Below are 22,432 nucleotides of genomic sequence, written 5' to 3'. Positions count from 1 at the left end.
GGTGGGCAGGACGGCACTCCACTGGCGGGGGCCTCACGCCTACCTGGGGCCTGGCCTTTTCCTTCCCCTTCTGCCTGCCCAGTCAGCCCTGCTCTAAGGGGCCGCGAGGGGGCCAAGGAGGGGACGCTGGATGCGACCTTGGGGAGGGCCCGTGAGGTCCACCTGCTCAACTTGCCCGGCGCAGACCAACGTCACAGGCAGCCCTTGGAACAGGGATTGCGGGAGCCACAGACGCCAGGTCCCCCCCCCCCGAGCCCCGAGTACCTCCGGGATGCCGGGTGCCCAGCTCTTCACTGCGACCTGTCCTGGTACCCGCGTGACCTCACCTTGTGAGCCTGTGTGCACCTCACGAGGCGGCTTTCACCCTCAAGACACAGATGCGCCCGAATGTTTTTATTCTGCTTCTTCCTCCTTTGAAATGCCGATCATGAGCCACTAAAGTAATTTCACGACCCACTAATGGAGTGACGACCTGCACTTTGAAAAGAGGTGATCTAGGAAATGCAAACGTCAGCATGTGCCTGGGGTCTGGGTTCTGCTTATCAGTTAATCAATTTATCACATGGATGTACGGGAGCCCCGAATGAGGGAACGGGGCTGGCGGGACCACAAGGCCTGCGCCTGCCCTCAGGCAGCTCATGGTTTGCTGGGGACACAAAGAAGGGAGCAGCCGCGGCCCACGCAGAGAAGAGGGTGGGGCGTGACCAGGCAGGGGCGGGGTGACAGCCACTTCCGGACGTGGCCCTGGCTGCAGGGGCGCTGGGCTGAGACCCTGGCATCTGGGATGAATTAGCAGTCACGTGGCCAAGCAATCCTGAGGTGTCTTACAGCCCCCCTCATGGAAAACCAATTTATGCCAAAATGTGAAAGCCCACAGTGCCAATCTGCCATCTGTAAGAGGCCCGAGATGCAATCGTGGAAGGGGATTACGTGCTCCAATTATAAGGTGTTTGGGTCAAGAGCTCAAGTAAGCTTTTAAGAAAGCTTTGAAAATAGGTCTCCGCAGGCCAGGGTCACCTCTGCAGACACTTGGGACGATGACAGAGCTCTCTGGTCCCCTAGGGTCATCTCAGTGGGATCTGCCAACCCAAGCACCCGGGGCCCACTTCCCCGGTGGGGGTGTGACCCTGCGGGCCAGCACACAGGCAGGAGGTCACTGTCACCGAACACGTCCGGCCGCTCAGCCCTGTCTCCGAGTGTGAGCGCCTCCCGCCGGGGGAGTGAAGGGGCCCTGAGCGGGTGCACCCCTCCCTGACCTGCCCCAGGTGTGGCGGGGCCTTCCTGCCTGGACCGTGGGCTTCTCCTGACGCACCTATTCCAGAACCAGGCGCTCTCCAGGGCGGGCTGATCTCAGGATGTGCGCATCAGAGACTGTCTTCTCACCCGGAAGACACGTGGGCCTTCTGCAGCGCCAAGGCCGCGTCTGAGTTGGGCAGACCCGGCAGATTCAAGCCCCACCTCCACGGCCCACTGACCCCCGGCCGTGGCCTCCCTCAGCCACCCCAGCTGCAGTTTTCACGGCTGGAAACCCGAGGTGATGGTTCTGAGCTCTGAGACCTGTGAGCCCGAAGGGAACTACTGTCTGCACCTTCTAACCAAGGTCTTAGAGCAACTTAAGGACCTGAGGCTGTGCTTGCAGGGAGAGGGCGCTAGGGCTGCCGAAGGTGCGCCCTTTGCACGTAGAGGCCCCCCAGAACCTCCGAGGGGCGGGGGCGCAGGGCACCGGGAGCCGGGAAGGGCTCGGGGGCTTGATGGGAGGAGACGCCCCGATTCACCGTGAGGAGACTGAGGGGTGCTGCCTGGGGCCCCGCGGCCTGGAGGGCAGGCCTGACCCCGCAGCCATGCACAGCCAGGCCCGCCACGGAGGGTGGGTGGCCCGGAGCCCCCTCCAAGCCGCACCTCCTGTGGGTGTTCATTCAAAAGACCCCCGGTGCAGCGCCTCCTGCACCAGGGCTGGCCCAGGCCCCCTGGGCACCCACACGCTGACCCCGGGCCCCACGGATCTGGGGACGGTGGCCCCGGGGGTCCAGGGGTCTGCTTGTCCCCCAGTCTCCACCTTTCGGGAAACCTGGAAAGGTCAGCTGCTTCCTAGACGGTCGGGGAGGCAGCGGCCCCACCTCAGAGGCCCTTCTGCTCCCGGAGCAGGGAGGCAGGTGGCAGGTAATGAGCTGGCACACCTGCACACCTGCCAGGTGTGAGGACAGGTCCCTCGCTTCCGTGCTGCACGTGGATGAACAAGCATGGCCGACGCTCAGACAAGCGCACAGCTGCGGCTTCAACGGCTGGAGACATGGGGGCGTGCGCTGCAGCCCAGCCCAACGCTCCTCGTGGGCGGCCCCGCTCGGGACGGGCCCCCAGGCCTGCGAGGGGAGGCTGCAGCCAAGGCCCCCCTGCCTGAACTCCCGCCAACACAAGAGGCCTCCGAGACATCTGATGGGCTGCCTGGGTGCAGCCGGGGGCCCGTGTCTCCGCTTGACAGCCCCGTCCCCAGAATGTGCCCCCAGAGGCCTGGCTTGTCCCCACCCGACCTCCCTGCCGGCGATGGGACCGGGGCATCCGTGTCTCATCTCGGAGCAGCTACACCTAATTGGCCTCTTAAGGACGTTGCTGAAACAGTCCATCTGACTTCTGCAGCGGAGGCTGCAAGGGCAGGAAGGGGTGGGTTTTCCTCTAGACTAATTCCTGAGGGGCCGTGGCCCCCGCCTCTCTGCCGTGGATGCCAAGGGAGAATTTCCAGATCCTTCCACGAGACCCCAGACCTCCCTGACAAAACATCCCCCAGCATCGAGGCGGGAATTTTGGCCAGGAGCCATAGCCCACCCCAGTCCTCAGCTGTCTACGTCAGCCTCGCGAGGAAGAGCCCGGATGAGGGGTGACAATTGGCTGGTCGAGTCCAACACTGTGCGGGCCCAGCCTACGGAGCACCAGAGCCGCCCCTGGCCCCGGCCGGGCAGCCCCGCTCCCCTGGCCCACACCATCCCAGCCTGCGCTTAATGAGTTTTCCTTTGGGAAAGGAATCTCAGAGTAAACAGCCCCAGAGCCACTTTGCCACCCTCTGCCTCCCAGCCTGCGGGAGACCAGCCTGGGGAGCCCAGAGTCCACAACTGTCCCCCTCGGTGGGATCCAGGAGGGACAAAGGCACCCTCAGGGGCTCTCGGGGTCTCTGCTCCAAATAGACACCATGCCTGCCTGGGGGGTAGGGGATGGCCTGGATGAGGCCCACGGCCCCTCCCCAATCCTTTTTTTTAAAGGCCCTTCGTTCTGAAGCCCTTCTGTGGGTTCTAACCTTCCCTCCAGCCTGGAGCTGGGAGTACATCGCCCAGAAACAGGACAACTTCACCAGCAATCTCGTGTGGGCTGACCGGCCTGGAGGGGGTTCTGTCCAGCCTCTCGGGCCGCTGGGCCCTCAGTGACCGTGTGATGGGTCTGAGCAGCCCGGGGACAGACTGATCCGGCCGCAGAGCAGGGAGGTTCTGGAGGAGGAGGGGCTGGCAGCCTGTCTGTCTGTCCTGTCATTGCCGGTGTGGGGTGTACCCCCGCCCCAGTGTGCTCTGGTGCCTAAGGCTCCCGCACCCCCAGTACAGCCAGGGGGCCGCGTACGTACCGTGGTGGTCTTTATCCGCCCGCCGGGCTGCGTGCACGTCCAGCCTGACCGGTTGATCAATAAGTCACAGCCTTCCCCCTCCAGACAAGGGAGCATGTCACACCACTGCTTTGTTCGGATAATTCGTGCTGCGGAGAGAAGAGAGAGCTGTCAGCGCTGGCCTGGGGCATGAGCGGTTCCTACGTAGCCCACTTCCCGGCACCGGAATTCAGGGATGGGACGGTCCAGTGGGCAGCGCCTGGTGTCAATCAGGGTGGCCTGGCCAGACTGCTGCCCCCTCCCTGGCCTCGCAGTCAATCGCTCACTGCCCACCACCAGCTCTGCCATTGGCCACTCAGTAAGTAGTGACTGAGGGCGTTGGGGACAGTTTCAAGGACCTCCCTTCCTGGAGGCAACAATGTACTTCTCTCCTTTGTCTGGAATCCACGTGAGAGCCAGGAAAGACAGCGGTGGGCGGGGGGCGGCGGGGGAGGTCTCCCAATCAGGACCCCCCTCAGATGCAGTGGGGACTGCCCGTCTGCAGGCCAGAATCCTGGGGCCTGGGTGGGTGCTGGGAGGGAGGTGGGCAGGGGGACAGTGGGGACTCCTGGCAGATCGTACGGAGGCCACGGCCCTCCCGGGGCCTCATCCACAAAGGGGAACCCCCTCCCCGAGGACGTCCCAGGGCTGGTGACATCAGGACTCGAGTCCTTGTCATTGTCAGGTGGGGTGGGGAAGGTAGACCCCGTGGCCGCTAAGCACTGATGACTCCAAACCCACGCTTCCAGGCAGAAGGGGGCTGCGTCTCTCTCTTCCTGGGAAACCCACCACCTTTCTGTGGCAGTGGTGGGAAAGCCTGGGAACCCATCAGTGACGGAGGCCGTGGAAGGAGGGACTTTGTGATGGAGAGAACACCGACTGTATGCATGGAACTGTTCAAGGAACCTGGGAACTACGGGTCGTTTTGAATTAGGACAGAGTGATGTGCGTCCTTTTCAAGGCAGGTTCAACTGCTTTGGTGGCTGCAGCGGCCCCCATGGCCCCACCCTGCTCTTCCTACATCTTGAACTTCTTAATAACTTTTCAAGGATCCCAGCATTTCCACTTTGCAGGGGGGCCGCCCATCATGCCACCAGCCCTGCAGGCAGTTGACTGTCTCTACAAAGGCGATAGGGGACCTGGGAGGGGCCTCACCCCATGGGGGCCTGGGCCTTGGGGCCCCTGCAGGGGAGGGTGGCTCGGTGAGTCTTAACAAAGGGTGAACTGGGAGGTGGTCTGGAAAATAGACAAGGATGGCATCCCAGGTGACCTCTTGATGCCAATTCTGACAAACAAGCAGGAGCTGCCTGAGCACAGCGGGGAGTGTCCTGTGATCGATTGGTGGTGCCTGCCAAGGGCACAGCAGAGGGCCCTGTGGGTAGTGTGCTGCTCACCTGGACCCACACCAAGCATCTCTCTACCCACAGCCAGCTGGTCATCCTGAGACCGGCTCCTTTCTAGGCCGAGCTACGGACGGAACTGTGACCCCCACCCCCTGCAGTCGTAGGATGAAGTCCTGACCCCAGAGTGGCTGGACTTGGAAACAGGGCCTTTACAGAAGTACCTGAGGTTAAATGAGGTCATAAGGGTGGGGCCTCACCCCACAGCATTGGTGCCCTTATAGGAACTGACCTCAGAGAGCTCAGCCTCTCCCACGTGGGACACAGCACAGGCGGCCATCTGTGGGCCAGGAGGGGGTCCCCACCAGGGGCGAGTCAGCCGCACCTGCATCGCACCTGCCTCGCCTCTGGACTTCGAGAAAATGAATTTCTGCTGTTCAAGACCTACAGCCTATGGTGCTTTGTCACCGCAGCCTGAGCTAAGATGGCCCGGGAAACCTCACGGCGCGGAAATGCCCCGCATCCAACTGAAGTCAGAGTGGAAAAACACTCCAGCTGAGCGTCAGCGCGGTTCCCACGGAAGAGGAGACGCGGCTCTGCTCTCACGGCAGGCGTGGGGGACGGGCCGTCTCGCCGCCCAGAAACGTCTCTAGGCCACGGCAGGCCCGGCTCAAGCCGCACCTGTGCTCCACGCGGCCCTCCCAGGACCCGCGGGCCACAGGCGGCTGCATCCCCGGCACATCCCCTCGGGCCTCTTCCTCATCCGCTCCTCGTCCCCGCAGAAGTCCCCGCAGCAGCCCCGCCGTCCCTGGTGCACAATTTTGGTGACAGTAAATGACAACACAAAAAGCTCGTCGCACACCGACAAATGCAAACTGTAAACCCATGAGGAAGCAACAGGATTGAAATACACACCCTGCCAATCCCCGGAAACCCTATGTGCACGGCTTAGAGACGGTCGTGATGAATTAAAGAAAGAAGGGAGGGTTTCTCTGGGATCAACCAAGACAGACGGCATGGGAGGGGGCTCAAGAGTGGCTAAAAAAAAATCTGGATCTGTGCTCCTGTCTGTCTCCTGGGCTGCACCCAGGGAAATGCTGTCAGTGTACTGTGCCTGTCACCACGGAGGCGGGGGACCCAGACCCCAGCTGTGCCCAGGGAGCAGAGACAAGAGCAGGAACGGGGCCTTCTCAGGTGACAGACCTGCCCTCCGCTGCAAGAGGGAAATGCAGCTCTGGAGGCAGGGAGGCCGAGGCGAGGCCCCACACAGAGAGACTGGAGCCACCCAGAAGGCCGCTGGCCCAGACCAGCGGGGCAGGGCAGCATGGGCAACGTCAGAGGCCTGGTTCTGATACCCACCCCTCCCTGGCTAGTCTGCAGGACCAGACAATAGAGGAGGGTTGGGTTCAATCCTGCACTGCTGTGCCAGCAGGGGACCTCGAGCCAGCAGTGCTGCCCGTGGGCTCCATCCTCCCCGGGAAGCTTGGTGACCAAGGGGACAGAGGAGAAGCTGCAGGTGGAGTACCTGACCCAGGGCTTGGCCAGTCCATGTGTAAAACACACATCCTTCATGGTCAGGTGAGGACAGAAGCCACTCTTGGCCGCTGACCGTGGGGCTGGAGACGGTAGACGGACACTGGCAGAGACCGAGCCAGCCTCCAAGCATCCAAGGGGCTGGGGCGCCCGCTGGTCTCCTGAGGCTCCTCCCCCCAGGCCGCATCTCAGCTCGGCTCCAGGCCCTCGGTCGAGGACTCGGGCCCTGTGCCCCTTCCCCAAAGCACAGGGGGTGTCACCAAGCCTTCATCCCCTCTGCTCTGTCCCACACGCAGTTCTAAGAGGCGGGGCGACGGCGGTGGGGGAACATGCAGCCCCCATTCTCCTGGGGGGAGCCCCACAAACATCATGGGACAACATTTGAGAGTCAATCAGGAAGAGGGAGGAAAGCTTGAGGGGCAGGGTCCCAAGTGCCTTCAATAAGGGGAGGGGCGTAGGTCCTGCCCACGCTGCAGCCACAGAGTCTGGCCACACACGTTCACACACACGTACACACGTGCGCACATGCACAGGAAGGCAGAGGTCACACAAATGCCCACGTGCAGGCACATGCACATACGTAAACACCCACAAAGGCATGCACACCACACCTACACGTGTGGAACAGCACACACGTGTACACCACGGACATACACACAGATATGTGCACTCGTTCACAGGCACACTCACTGCCATACTTGTGGGACCACTTCACGGGCTGGCCTGGCACACAGCAGGCACGCGGGTGTGTCTGCAAAACAAACAGGCATACCTGCTGCCTGGCCACCGTCCTGTCCCCACCTGGCGCGGTGGCCTGGGCGGGCGGGTGCCGGCCCTGCGGAGGTCACTGGCCAGCCAGGCTGATCACACAGCGCCTTTTGTTGGCCGCAGGAGCTCGGCTCACCCAGCCCCGGCCCACTTCCTGCTGGGGGCGGACAGAGGCACAGGGCTGGGCCACTACGTCCCAGGGACAAAGGGGCCTTTCGTGCCCACACGTCACCACCTCCTCTCCTCTGGCCCCAGTGTCGTGGCAGCTCCCAGCGGGGGAGAGCGTCGCCCAGGGCTGGGGGTGCTGAGGGAGCGGTCCAGCCTGCATCTGTGTCACAACCACAGGGCCCTCGGCCCGTGCAGGCCAGGGGCGTGGATATCCCGATGGCCACGCGCTCAGTGCCTGTCCCGGGCCTCGGGGCCCAGCGTGGACCAGCTCTGCCAGCTCGAGCCTTTGAGAGGAAGCGGAAGCCCCGGCACCCGGCCCAGCCCACACGCCTCTCCCTCCACCTCGCACGTACACACGCCCACGCGCACACACATCCACTGTGTGCACGTGTGGACGTCGGCCTGCAGGGTCACCCGTCTCTCCAGCGGCCAGTGCTGGGGCCTTGGGATGCAGAGGCTGGGTCCCTTCTCTCCGAATCCCCCTCTGCGAGGACACCCGGGTGATTCCAGGCCCGGAGAGGCTCATTCCCAGCTGCCGCCTCCCCAGAAGGAAGCCGCCCCTGCAGCCCAGTTGCTCGTGAAGGACAGAACAGAAGGCCTCTCGGGACACAGAGAGCGCCGGGCCAACCTCTCAGGCAGGGAGGGGCCTGGCGGCTGGGAGGGGAGCAGGGCAGGGCCCAGGGCGTCCAGGGGGCTGAGAAGCGGGGACCCGGCTGGGGTGCAGGTCCTGGACACGAACGGACTGGTTCAGGTGGGTCTGGGTCAATCGGCTGAAGGGCCAATTTGCCAAAACTGTGGGGCAAACTGTGCCTGGAGTCAAAGACACATCCTGGCAGCTGCAGGGTGACAAGGGCCACAGAGGGGGCTGCGGGGACACAGCCAAGAGGAGACGGAGTGATGTGCATTCAAGGGACAGGATGGCTTTTCCCAAGCCCTGGGCACTGCAGCCCATGAAGAACCCGAGGGAGGACCCTCAGGACAGGTGCGCTCCCCAGGGGTCCTAACGGGGACACAGCTCATCTGCCTTGGGGCCCTGCCTGGGGGACGAGCTCCTTCCTCCTTAAGAGACAGAAGGAGCCCAGCCCCTGTGGTCCCCGCTCTGAAGATCTGCCACCTGGGATCAGAGGGATTCGGGGCTAAATTCACTCAGATCTGACAGCCAGCGGAGAGAGGGGCCCTTGGTTGAGCTCATTTACGCCCCAAAAAGCCAATGGTGCTTTACATATGCAATTTCTCAGGAACCTGCAAAACATTCAGAGTTGGTCTCAAACAGCAGAGACCAGCAGCATCTTTCTTCGGAAGGCCCATGAGACAAAGCTTTTTTTCTTATCTGCTCACATTTCCTGAGCCCTTGCCCTCACCAGGCCCCGTGAGGGCCTCTGGCTGGCTTAGCCCTGGAGCTGCAGGGTCCACCCACCAGGGCCAATGCTCTGGAATTTTCCATCTCGGAAAAAAGACGACCCACGTGAGGCAGGAAAAACGCAGGAAGGGCCAGGACTGAAGGCAGAAGCTGGCGGGCTTCAGAGTCCAGACTCGCCCTGTTCACAGGGCACACAGCGCTGTGGCTTCTCCCCAGTGCTCTCCTCGACCGGGCTAAGCACCCCTATTTGATTCCTTTCAACCTTCCTGATCAGCGTCCCGAGGAGGTACAGAGGGTCTGAGTGGACCCCAGTTCAATCAGCTCACCAGCCACGGGAGCCTCCTATGGCCAAGAGCCTGTGTGCCCAGCTGTTGATCCTGTGTGTGTGTTTGTGTATATGTGTGCGTGTGTGTGCACACACCTGTATGTTGTGTGCGCACGTGCACGCACAAGTATTTGTGTGTGGGTGTGTGTGTCCCTGTGTGACATCTGAAATTCTGTTCTAGTGACTGAGCTGCACGTATGTGGGACGCTGCCGCCAGCAACACCCCTCTCCCCACCGTGATGCACGTGATGCTGGGACCCCCTCTTTGTTTACCAGCACAAACAAGCTCCAAAGATGTGGAAGCTCAGAAACGCACCCCAACGAGATGCCCTCGCCACCCCCAAACCTAAGGATTGGACAACCAGGACGACCTTGAAGCCATCCGGGGTCTGGTGGACAGCATGCCTACTCAGACAGCAACTGCGGTGACCAGCGCGCTGCTCGCTTGAGTCTGGACAGATGCACGGGGATCGCGGAGGCCACACCGCTCCGCTCAACGCCCGCACCCTTTGCTGCTCGTAAACTGCATTGTTCCCTTCGGAATAAACTGTTCCTTCATTTCCATTAACACGTGAATCTGCTTACTTTACTCAACAGCTTGGAAAAAATGAATCATCCAGAACAAAACCAGTGGGATTCCAGAAATCTCTGGCCACATTCTCAGATACAGTCATAAATGGACCTTGTCCGTCTGAGACGGGGAGGCCGCTGTCTCCGGCAGCATCTAACCCAGAAGTATCTGTCCCCAAAGTCCCCCGGATCTTGCTGGTGACAGAGGGGTGAGGTCACATCCACACCCATGAGGAAGCATATAGATATTAATTACACACACACACGGGAGTCAAGTATAACTGGGATGTATCAAGGGTTCTGGAAGAATCTACCGCATGAAGAGCTGACACAGGCCCTGAGGATGTAATCCAGAAGCTACTGCTGCAGGGAACGTTTCGAGGACCCCAGGAGGGCCCTGGGCTCCCATCTCTGTGCTCCTCAGGACGGCACGTTGAGGCCCCCCCTGGGAGCAGTTACCAGCAGGGGCAGGAAGGCCTGTGGGGCTGGGAGGTCAGAAGGCACCCTGGGTAGCCCCCGAGCTATCCTTAGAGGACCTTCCCGGCAATAGCCACTCTCAGGCCGTCCCTCCCTGGCAGCCTGGCCCTGGAGACGGGAGGAATCAGAGGAGTAGCGCTCTGGAGGAGGGCACAGCAATGGTGGAAGGACAGGTGAGCCCACGGGAGGCCCCGCCCGGCCTGAGGAGGGCCGGCAGCTGTGTGGAAATGACCTGGCACACCTGGGCCTCCCTGGCGGGCTCTGGTCTCCCCCTGACCCCACCAGGGGATCGGTGGCCTTGGGCTTGGGAAAACGCAAACAACCAGAGCATCTGCTGGGACACCCCCACGATTCCGGGAGAAATCCATTTTGCCCTTACACACCCAGGGCAGCTTCTGCATTTTACAAACTCCCATTTGAAACGTCAATGCCCAAACACACCAGGTGAGCACACCGGGCGGGATGGAGCAGGCCAGGTGGCTCCTGGGGGCTCTGAAGCAAGCTGCTGGGCCGCGCAGGCAGCTGCTGACCGTGGGGACTGGCTTGCTAGTTCTCACGGGGAGTCACGTGCTCCTTCATCGATACACTGATTATTGGTTATTACTTATGAGGAATCAATTCGCCTGATCTTCACATCACACATGGGGACAAGGAAGCTCAGAGAGGTTCGGAGATTTCCACATTCACACAGCTGCCGGGAGGCGACGATGCGAGGGCTTGAGCCAGGTCAGCCTGACCAGGGTCCCCCATGCTCCCTGATTCCATGCGGCCGTGCGCAGGAACGGGCTCCCAGAGGCAGCAAGAGGATGAGCAGGAAGGGCCCGGCCAGCAGGAGAAACCGTGACTCGACCAGGGAGGGAGAGGCGGCCAGGGGGGCGTTCGGAGCTCGACCCCTTGGGGTCCGAGTCCCAGGGCTGCTCACAGCTGGGCCCTCAGGTCAGGCGCCTGCCCTCTCTGTGCCTCAGCTTTCTCACCTGTGGATGGGATGAAGGCCGCTGTGTCGGGGCAGGGTAGGGGGCTGATGCAAGGACACAGCTGGTGTAAGAGCCAGTCAGAACGGCCGCGGCTGAGGCAAAGCCCCCCGCCCCACCACTGTTCATTCTCTCAGCATCATTATGGGCTAGGACAGCGCAAGGGAAGCTGTGGCGTGACACGCGCGTGCCCCCCCAGCACCAGGCTGCTCTGCTGCAGGCGGGTGGCTGGCCCTGCAGTTGGTGTGGGGCAGAGGCCTTCCGTGCCAGCATCCTGAGCTCTGGAGGCCAGCAAGGGACAGCACAGCCCCACCGAGGACCAGTGCCAGGGCCACTGAGGGCACAGGGAGGTGACCCTCCCCTGGGGCAGCCCCACCCCCCAGACTCTGTTAAAGGGCCCTTGAGTAGCCGCCGCCTGTCCCGTCCGTCTCCATCTCCGGGTCCGCTAGGCCCTCCACGCTGCTCCACAGCTACACCCCCAGCTGCACGGGACCAACTCAGGCCCCTTCCTGTGGTCCACCACGCTGTCCCGAGACGGGCATCTCTGCTGTTTGCGCTTTCCAGCTTAGCTCTGCTATCAACACGCCTTTCCTCTTCTTTTGAATTATCTTCTCGGGACATATTTCCGGGAGAGGAATTATGGGGACAGAGGGTCTGAGCGGCTCCACGGCCCTGGACGCGTCCCGCCAGGCTGCCCGCCAAGTGGATCAGACCCTGACCACGGCAATCATGTGTCCTCGCATCTGTCCCCAGGGCTGGCACCGAGTCCCGTCCTGCAGGCGACTCTGTGACCATCAGTAGGAGGAGGGTCAGAGGGCAGCTTTCCGACGGCCTTGGGCCTGAATAACTCTCTCCCACAGACATTTATTCTGTGCACGTTAGGCCAGCGAGCCTGTGTTCTGAGAGCTGCAGGTAGAAATGGCATTTCCTGTCCTCCCTGGAGAAGCTGCTCTGTCCCCGAGACGCCCCAGGCCGGGGTCACAGGGCTCTGGAGGAGGGGTGGTCTCGGCAGGGGTCACAGGAGACTCCAGGAGGCCTGGGTGGTGGCTTGTCCCAGCCCCTCTCTGTCCCCAGAAGCATCTGGGGGTTAGAGGATGGACAGGGTCCTGGGGCTCCCACTGTGCTGGACCCACAAGACCACCCAGCAGCATCCCAGCCCCGAGGGGCCTCCAGGCTGGCTCCAGAGGCCTGGCTGCCAGCTCTGGGGTGCTCTGGCCTGGGACCGGCTGGGTCTGTGGTCAGCAGCCCGAGGACAGGGAGCTGCTTCCCATTCTGACCCGCCTGGGGCTGTGCTCCACCTACAGCCCCCTGCCACCCCCCACAAGGCTTTCTAACATATACACAGGTATACGTCTATACACGCGTGTATTAGGAGCTTCTACGTGCTCACACATTTTGCTTGGTTCCCAATAATTAGAGTACGCCGCACGCACGTGTCTGCCCTACGTGCGATTTCAGGGTGGGCTGTGCTGACATTCATCAGTTTATAGGGTTATAGCTTCATTCCCTCAACCTTCCCCCGTGCCAGGCTGTGCCGATTCCTCTTGTAGGAACTGGGTACATAGAATTGCCTCCAGTGCTCCCCAAATATGCTTCGGGTCTTTGCCATGCTGATTACAGCTGACAGCCAGGAAGGGGGGTCCGTGATGGCAGCAGGGCCTTGAATCACAGCAGCTCCCGGCTACCCACCTGTGTTCTGGGGGCCCCAGACGTCCCAGCTGAGAGCGTGGTGTGGGTCCTCACAGCGGCCTCGGAAGGGCACAGGGCCGTGGGGAGAAGGAACACACAGCCTGAAGGAACCTGAGACCCTGAAGTCACGGAAAGGAGCTGCCCGGGTAGAGGTGAGGGAGGGAGGGAGGGGCCTCCGTGCAGAGAAGCCCCCATGCAGGGCTGGCCCTGTGCACACACCGGCTCCAGCTCCCAGCTCTGAGGCCCACTTGGTGACAGGTGGACTTCAGCCCCAGGATGGAGGGACATAGGGTCCATCGTCTGTGGACCTGTTGGGGAGGTTTAGTGGGTTCAGTTGGAAAAGGTGTGAGGAGACGCAGGACTAACAGAGCGTCCTGGGCAGCCACACGTGGCCACTGACCCTACGTCCTTACTGGACAGCACTGGTCCAGGTGATGGTTTAAAAGCTCGCTGTGCTGCAGCGCACGGGTAGTGCACGGAAGGGGGTCCACAAGGATGCTGGGGGGATGGACCAGGTGGTCCTGGATACACAGGTGAGCGTCGGGTCAGGAGAAGGGTGCCAGGGACGAAGAGCCCTCCCTATCCCGGCTTTCCGGAACCTTCTCTGACCCTGCCCGGTTTCTGCTCCTAGGCTGGGGTGGGTGACTTGTCATCGCTACCACAGCCCCCGCTATTCCTGGGGTCACGGGGCCTGACACTCAGCACCGTGTGCGGGTCACGTACCTGTCCCCCCTCACTGGTTTGGTCATCCCCCCTCCCCCACCCCCACCCTCACTCAGGACGGGCAGGACGGTAAGGCCAAAATGCCAACAGGAAGAGCTGCATCAGTACAGGGTCCCGAGGACCCCATCCCATTCCATCCTCACCAGGCCAGAGCAGGAAGGAAGGTCCCAGCCAGCAGACTAGGGACGGGCTCCGAGGGGCAGCCCCCCGCACCCCTGCACCGCCCCCGAGCCAGCCGGGGCCTGACTCTGTGGTCCAGGGGTGGCCTCTGTGCCCAGCCTGGCCGGGGAGCCCGAGGCTCGGGGACTTCTTGGGAGCAGCCCGCCTCCTCTTTGAGGGGGGCCACCCCAGGGCTCTGGCTCCGGGCTCCCTGAACTGCTCTGGTCTCCTTGGTCACTTGGGATGGACAGACGTCGGTGAGCCAGCCCAAACTGCAAAACCTCAGTGAGTCACACCTTCCTCCTTCGCAGGCAAGGAAGCTGTCACTTTTCTGGAGTCTTCTCAGATGTTCTGAACACTTTGGGGCCAAGCACGGGAGGCCCCCGCCCGCCCCTGGCACCGGGATTAACCCATCAGGGAAGCGAGTGGGATGGGAGTGGGCACAGCTCTGCCGCTGGGACCCCTGGGCTCAAGGGGCCTGTCAACCTCTACCTCCCAGGCAAAGAGGGCCAGGGTCACTCACTCAGGCTGCACTCACCCCAAGCCATGGGGCACGCCCAGCTCAAGGATGTGGGCCTGTTCTCAGGACCAAGGGGCAGGTGGGGAGACCCACTTTCCCTGGAGAAGCCTGGGCTCCAGTGGCCCCAAGGCCATGCACGCTCCCGGGTGGGGTCTGTGATGGAGGCCAAGGCCGTGGGCCATACCAGGCTGGCACATGTCACACCCAAGACCTGACAATTCGGGAAGAAAAGGCACATTCTTCTCCTGGTCATTCATGCTGAATCCTTTAACCACTCAGAAAAGAAAAATCTGCAAAACCCAGATTACATTTTAAAATTAGACAAAATTTTCTTTCGACCACTTCTAGACAGCATAATTTAGCGAGAACAGTCTCGATAATTATTTTTTCTTTAAATAGTTACAGTAGAATGGATTAATTTTTGAGACGGCTCTCTGATTAGTGTGACTCATTAGCTGCCTGGGACCTGTCCCCACCAGAGCTCGAGAGTGGAGAAGTGTCCCTGTACGATAAGTTAGCGTCCTGCGCCCGTGGAAAACACTCCAGATTTGGGTAATCATATTGGATTGAGAGAGAAAAACCACAGTTGTCATGAGCTACCTGTCTCGTTATTTCACTAGGATTAAGAAATGTAAGTAGAGGGGAAAAGAAAAACACTCCAATCATTTTTCTTGGGCAAATTCCCATGAATTGACAGAAGCCCCTTGAGAGGGCAGACAGGAGATGCAATCGGCTTTTCATTTTAATCTGAGGCAGGAAAGCATCTCCCTGGTCCCAGGAGGCTGCAGGGCTCCTGGGGGGCAGCAGGGGAGCGCCACGGCCTCACTGTGTGGAGACCCTGCACATCCCTTCGTAGAGAGCTGGGACACACTTTCATTTAGGGAGGCCACTTGTGGCAGCCGGGCGCCCATGGGGGTGGGGGCTGTGTTGTGGGTCAGTCTCCCAGGAAGTGATGAGGGCCATGGTCCAGGGGTGTGGTCTTGCCTGCATGGGGGAGATACTGGGCATGACAGAGGGGCACGGAGGCTGAGAACACTAGCTGCTTTCAGGGAATCCAGGCCCCCACTAGGCCTCAGACCTATCAGCTCTCACAGAAAGTTTCACTGTGAGGCCCATGAAATATTCAGAAAACCATCCTCTGTCCACTCATTTGTCCTTCTGTTCACCTGTCCATTCATCCAGTCATCCACCCCTCCATTCATCTATCCACCCATCTATCCAACTATCCATCCACCCAACTATCCATCCATCCACCCACTCATCCATCCATCCACACACCCATCCATCCATCCATCCATCCATCCATCCATCCACCCATCCAGCCATCCACCCACTCATCCATCCACCCACTCATCCATCCATCCATCCATCCATCCACCCATCCACTCATCCATCCATCCATCCATCCATCCATCCATCCATCCATCCACCCATCCATCCATCCATCCATCCATCCATCCATCCATCCATCCATCCACCCACCCACCCATCTATCTACTCATCCATCCACCCACTTATCCATCCATCCACTCATCCATCCATCCACTCAAAGCTTTGGCGTTCAGAGCACCGTGAAACCCTGAACTTGACTTCCTTCCCCCAATGGTCAGAGAAGCCTGGTAGCATCACACAGTGCCACGCGTACTGGGAAGGGCCAAGGAACCCACTGCTCAGGGACCCCTCTGTCCTCCTCCCCCCGGAGCAAACTTCAGAAGGAGGAGGGAGGGAAGGGGTGGCATCGGTGGCTGTGCTGACCCCACCCTGCCTCCCTCTGACTCCTGAGGCATGCATGGCCAATGCATAGTCAACAAGAGGCATTCTAGGCTTCCCACCTCTCCCCTCCTCTGAGCCTCTCCTGCGTCCACGGGGAAGGTCAGCCGGTAGTGCTGGAAGAAGCCAGGGACAGCCCATGGGCTCCAAGGCCTCTGCCCAGGCTTTTACTGACTGGCCCAGAGAGGAACTGTAAAGAAGCAACCTGTGACCACCTCTCGAGAAGTAAACAGTGGGGCAGACGGGCGGACGTGGGGGCTTGGGGTCACCATTGTAAGTGGGGAACCATCAGTTTCCACCCACGGAACTAGAGGTGCCAGCGGCTCTTGGAGGGTGTTCTCCAGACCAACCTCCCCATCCTCCAGCAGCTCTGCTCTCTCCTCCCTGACACGGGCACCTGCCAGTTGGCCTTGACGGCCTCAGAGACCCCAACCCCTTGCCCCTGCAGGAAGGGAGGTTGTGAGGCCTGTGGAAAGGCATCGATAGGGAGATGCTGGCCCAGGAGGAGGCTGGTGCCTCCCGGGGATGAAGGTGGACACATCACTCCAGTCTCCACCTCCATCATCACATGGCCTGCTCCCCAGGTGCCTCTGTCTTCACGTGGTATTTCCTCCTCCTATAAGGACCCCAGTCAGTGGGTCAGAGCCCACCTTGATGACCTCATCTTAACCTGATTATATGTGATTACATTTCCACCTATGGCCACATTCACAGGCACACGGATTAGAACATCAACGCATCTCTCTGTTGAATCCAACCCACCACAGATGCCCTCTCTGGGGCACAGAAAACAGGGTACAGGTCATGGGACAGGCCACATCCCACGTTCCATGTCCCACACTCAGGATTGACTAGCACAAGGCCCCCTGGCCCCTGGGAAGTGGACTGAACTGTGGGCAGATTGCCCAGAATCCAAGGTCACGTGAACTCAGCACGGAGCCTGGGAAATGAGGGGCGCGGGTGTTTGATCAAGTACCAGGGAGAAGCTGTGTTTGGACACCACACCAGAACCTATCGTGTTTGCAAGAAGGATAGACTGCTTCCAACCAATCAAATAGTTTTGCACGCGTGTTTTATCTTACAATCTGGGAAAGGTGTCTCTAATGGAAGCCTCTCGCCTGTGTTGTAAGATTTACGAAGCTTGATTTAAAGTAACGGGAAGGAAGTCTTTCCTGATGGTCTGTTTATTTGCTCGATGGTTTGAGCCCCTCATGTTCTGAGAGGCTCCAAAATGGGGCAAATTGGGTCTGGACATTCGGATCCGGTTTCCTTGGTTACTGCCTTGATCTGCATCCCCAAGTCTCCCCATAACTCTGAGCTCAGGTTAGATCCAAGCACAGGGCCCTGCCCGGCATCACTAATCTTCTTGCTGAAATCCCCAAAGGCTGGATGTTGTGCCAGGGTAACGGCAAGGACCTGCCAACCACCCGAGTGAAGCTGCTGAATCAGAACGAAAGGGCCCTGGGGAGTGAAACGCCCACTGGAGATACAGGAATCTAAGACCCTCAGTTCACGGGCTGGAGTCTTCTGGAAGCACTGCGGGTGGCACACTGAAATGGGCTCGGTGCCCCGCCCAGGGATCCCCAGCCCTTCCTACTGGGGAGGTGGGGCTGATGCAGTCCCGGTGCCTGGGGGTCCCCACGCCTCATGCTCGTGGGGCTGCTGCTGGATGCAGGATGGGTCCGGGGGTCTCCCAGCAGTTTGGGAAAGCCACCAGCCCTTGGCTTACCTGTACCCCTCGTGCCCTGTGCTCCCTGTTCTCGGGGCTGCTTTCCTTCGCTGCCGGGGGGCTGCCCGGCCTCAATCAGTGCAGGGGGCACCCTTGCCTCCTCGGGGCACACACAGCTTGAAGGGGAGGAAGTGCCCAGGGCCACAGGAGGGAGGTTCCAGGCTGCGGTGGGCTGGAAGCTAAGCCCTCTCTCTGAATCTCTCCCTTTTTCGGCTCCAAGAATCCAGCAACAGCTGGTGGCCACCTGGGCAGCAGGATGAATGGCTCCCCTGCCTGGTGTCCACAGAGCCGCAAATTGGGAGTTATTTATAGCTCTGTCTCCACTAAAAGCACAGGCTAGAGCCAGGCTCAGGGTCTGGGGAATGGAGCCTGTGGGCCTATAGCTTTCGAAACGAAGTCCCATCCACGGCCCGGCTGGACAAAGACTCCCTCTGGGGCAAAGGCAGCACCAAACCGGCTACAGAGGCAAGGCCGGCTCAGGGCTGGGAGCTGGCCAGAGGGCTCTGTCTGGGCTTCCTGCGGCCCCCGTGACTCCTGGGGACACAGGCGTTCTCCCCGCTTACAAGGGGGAGCCAAGGTCCCAGGGAGTCAGCCCAAGGCCTTGCGGGGACCGCGGAGAGCTAAGGTTGGAGCCAGGTGTTCGGAGCCAACCTCTGACCCTTGAGGGGCATCCTCTGCTCTTTCCATCTGCCCCATGACATCGAGCTACATAAACCTACACGTGGTTTTTTGTCCTGTTGCTTCTTTTCTTTTTAATTCAAACTTGAGTGTTGTTTCCGTGTCGTCACATCTGTCTCCAGCATCTTGTCACTGAGCACAGGATTCCATCCCGTGGGCCATGCCGGAGACCCTTTCTGACTGTGGACCAAGACCACCCTGCCCATGCCCACTGGCCGCCTGCCTGCAGCCCTTCCCCCACCCTCGCCCCCGCTGCAGGGGGTCCACTGTCCCAACGGCCTTCTCCACGCCTCTCAGGCCTGACCCAGACCTCCCCCCCGATGGAGGTCTCTCCTGCCCCTTCCACTGACCACAGGCCCCAGGGTCTCCCTCGGCGCCCTGACCCTTCACGAGGCCAGTGACACATGAATTTGAGTGTGGATTTGGGGAGTCTGAGCCCCACAAAATGTCAGCTCCGTGAGAGTGGGGCCCGGCCTGCTCTGTCCCCTGCTGTATACCCGGCACAGCATCTTGCGCATAGAAGGTTCTGGAAATATCCACTAGAGGGGGGAGGGAGGGAGGGACAGATAGAGACAGGCAGCTCTGCGCCCCCGGCTGGGCTCGGGCTGCCAGCTGCCAAGCGTGAGAAGCCCCTGCCCCGACGTCGTCTTCCAGTTTCCTCATGAGGGTCTTTGCCAACCAGGGCTCTGTGCCCCCTGAACCCTCGCAGCTCAGAGGGTGGGCAGGCATCGCTGGGGAGTGGGAGGGAAGGGGACAGGAGGAGACCGGGGTCTGGGCCATCGCAAGCCGCTGCCTCGTCTGCCCCGCTTGGTGCGTCCGGAGGAGGCCCAGCCTGGCACCCAGCCCCTCTGCCACCCCACCTGGGCAGTTCAGCAAACACCCAGCAGGCGGACCCCCGCGGTGGGGCAGCAGGAGGAGCCTTAGCCCTGGGTCACCCGCCATACACGCACCTGGGCGCCGGGCAGGACCAGGCCCTGCGGGAGGTGCGGGTTCCGTGCCATCAGACGGGGTTGCAGGGCAGCAGCAGAGAGACGGGGGCTCTGGGCGCAGCCCCTCGATATCGGCAGCGGCGCTGCTACACGGACCAGGATCCCCATCACGCGCAAGTGGTCCTGGTCACCCTCGCCGCCCCCCTGAGCCCTGGCATGCCCGTCTCCAGAACCGCGCTCCCGAGGCCAGCACGGGACCAGCTCGTGAGGACAGTCTGTGCCGGCCCCTGTTCGGTCCCGAGGAGGGTGTGACGCGAGGAGCCAGGCCCGGGCTGGCAGCAGGACAGTGAGGTCCTTCGGTCCATCAGCCTTCCCGCTGGAGGCTGGGGAGCGGCTGCATCCAGGGCGGCCGGATTGTACTGGCCACTGCTTTCTGTCCAGGACACAGGAGAGAAGTCGGACAGATGTGTCTTAATACGGGTTTGCTGACACCGCCGTGGGCAGCGAGGACGCTGAGAAGTGCCTTCCGGCTGAGCGCCAGGTGGGCGTCCCTCCACGGGGATGAGGGGAGCTTCCTGCGAGCCTCGGAGCCCTGGCCGGGGGCCCTGCCCTGGGTGCCGCCCCAGGCGCCACTGGTGACGAAAGCCGTCGGGGGTGACCGAGGCCTCCCAGGCACACACACTCTGTCTAAGCATCTCTTGCTCCACAGCCCTGGGGGCTGGCGCTGCAGCATCCCCTCCGTCCAAAGATGACACCGGCTCAGAGAACCCCCCCTGACGCCCTCCAGGTCAGCAGCCTGGGGTGGAAAGACAAAGCCTGGAGCTCGGGTTCGTCCCTCAGCCCCAGTGATGACCGGCACACACGGTCCCAGCCGCAGCGTCCACACCAGTAAAGCAAGGCTGGAACGAGGGCCCCTCTAGTCACTCCAGCTTGTGCAGCTGGCACCCGGGTCCAGCGCCCTTCCCCGTGTGGGGTTCACGCACACCCCGGGTGGGAGCGGATGTGCCCGGAGGGCCCCAGCACTCGGCTCCTGGACCGTCACGCAACCAGCCCTGGAGAAAAATGCACGGCAGTGAAGAGGCTGGCTTTGGGTGCTCCTGGGGTGGGGGGTGACCACAGGGAAGAGGCAGCAGGGATGGGATTCAGCCACTCCAGTCCATCCTCCAATGTCCCCAGCGAGCCCCCAGAGGTACCTCTGCCACCCAGCCCCTCCCCCAGGACGCTGCCCACCCTCCTCGCCCCCGGAGCCCCTGAATCATCTCCTGTCACCCCGCACCCCGACCCCTAACAGGCGGGACACGGCAGGTCCCTCCCTCCTCCCGGAGCTGAGGCCGGGGTGCGGGAGGGGAGCCGCTCCAGGCTCCCTGCTCTTTCAGAACTTCCCATTTCCTTCTATCACCAGGCATGGACAGGGCCTGCTCATCGAGCCTGGCTGCTGTGGCCCCGTGAGTCGAGTTTATGAGCCTGGCCTGTTATCTCGTTGCCAAGCTTCTAAGAATGTGTCCGGCTTCCGCGGCCCCATCGCCGCCCCGCCCCATCGCCGCCCCGTCAGGCAGCCGCCTTCGGTGCGCAGAGGCAGAGCCAGCTTCCGGTCGTGGGCAAGAGCGAGCTGTGGCCACAGGGCGGGCATGGGGTCAGCCTGCCATGCCTGGGGTCACTGCCGCCAGGAGGGTCAGCAGGATGTTTGGGAAGTTTCTGGGATTAGACTGGACTCAAGGCGGGGGCAATCTTCCCACCACGTCAGGTGGGCGATGCCTTTCCTGCCCCCAGTGCCCCAGGAACGTGGAGGAAAGCCCACCGGGCACTGGTCTGCCCCTCCAGGGACATCTGCGGACCAGGGCACCTGCACGTCCTCGAGCCTGTGCTGAGGGCAGGTGGTGCGGGTGGAGGAGGGCAGGTGTCGGGCCTCGGGTTGCAGGGCCAGGGCTCCCAGGACACCGGCTCAGAGCCCGGGGAGGACGGCCCGGCTCCGTGCTCCCAACAGCGTCAAAGAGAAGGGGCCAGATTCCCTCCCAAGGGACGGGCCCATGGACCCTACACTCTTCTTGGGTTTCTGAAGGTTCTGGGTTAATCCGCCCCCAAACCCCCGATGGCGTCACTCTGAGATGCCCCGGTTGTGGGGTCCACTGACTTGGGACAAAGTTCCCCAAACCCATTTCCTCCTTTTTCTGCACATGTAACTAGAACGAACTTCCCAGGATCCTGCAAGGAGGTGGTGGCCCAGCCAGCGGACCTCAGGGAAGCCGAGAGGCCCTTTCCAGGCCCAGCCCAGAAGCCGCCTGCCCTCCCCAGCTACACAGCAGCTCCTGCAAGGCATGGGGGATCCCAGGCCAGCAAAATGGGGAAAGACCCATTTTCATCTTTATAGGAATAAAACAAAATTTTATCGCAGGCTTGGTCATCAGCAAACTTTTCCTTAAAAGGCCAGAAAGTCTTCCAGCTTTGCGGCTGGGCAGGCCGTCTCACAGCTGAGGCCCAAACGCGGCCCTGATGCCTCCCGAATGCTGGGTGTGGAGGTGACCCCATGAAACTCTGCAAAGCCGGGCCTGCTCTGAACGGGGCAGATGCCTTCACTGAGCCAAACTCCCCTCGGGCTCAGGGCCACTGCCCAGCGGGCATGGGGAGGAGGGGTGTGGAGGCCCTCCTCCTGCAGCCTTTCTCTGCTGCATGGGGGGCTCTGCAGGGAAGCCAGCTGACAGGAGACCCCCAGCCTGTCCCTGAACCGGGAGCTGGGGTGGAGCGAGGTCAGGGGACGCACGGCAGGCAAAGATGCAGGGTCCAGCTCTGGAGGCCTGTCGCTGGCAGGTGACACGGGAACCCTGGCGTCCTGGCTCTGCTCCCCACAGTCTGTGCACGAGTCTCATCGAGAGCACGCACCCCACGAAGCCCCCCATGATGGGTGGGAGGAGTTTTCCAACATCAGGCACCTGGTCAGGCCCCCAGCTGGGCTTCTAGGGAAGCTCTGCTGGGAGGGTCAGGTCTGGGATGGGCCAGGGCCCTGGGGAGGGCAGCATCGAGGCCCCTGCCCCCTGCAGCCCCGCTTCCCCGTGCTCCAGGTCCTCCCGCCCCCTGGGCCAGGCGCCCGCTCAGGCAGACCGCGA

The 22,432-nt window shown here is 61.5% G+C and overlaps 1 protein-coding gene across 1 annotated transcript in view; it reads right to left on the bottom strand.

The window, feature by feature from the left end:
- The window catches only part of TAFA5 (TAFA chemokine like family member 5), a 197,697-nt gene that overhangs the window by 27,295 nt on the left and 147,970 nt on the right, over positions 1 to 22,432 (bottom strand). The window contains exon 3 of the mRNA XM_068561139.1: positions 3,605 to 3,732. Coding sequence (XP_068417240.1) covers positions 3,605 to 3,732 — 128 coding nt within the window. The remainder of the gene's footprint in view (positions 1 to 3,604; positions 3,733 to 22,432) is intronic.

This window comes from Eschrichtius robustus, chromosome 13 (assembly GCF_028021215.1).
Source record: "Eschrichtius robustus isolate mEscRob2 chromosome 13, mEscRob2.pri, whole genome shotgun sequence".
Taxonomy (NCBI): domain Eukaryota; kingdom Metazoa; phylum Chordata; class Mammalia; order Artiodactyla; family Eschrichtiidae; genus Eschrichtius; species Eschrichtius robustus.
Note: the sequence above shows the minus strand (reverse complement) of the source record. Positions and strands in the feature narration are given on the sequence as shown.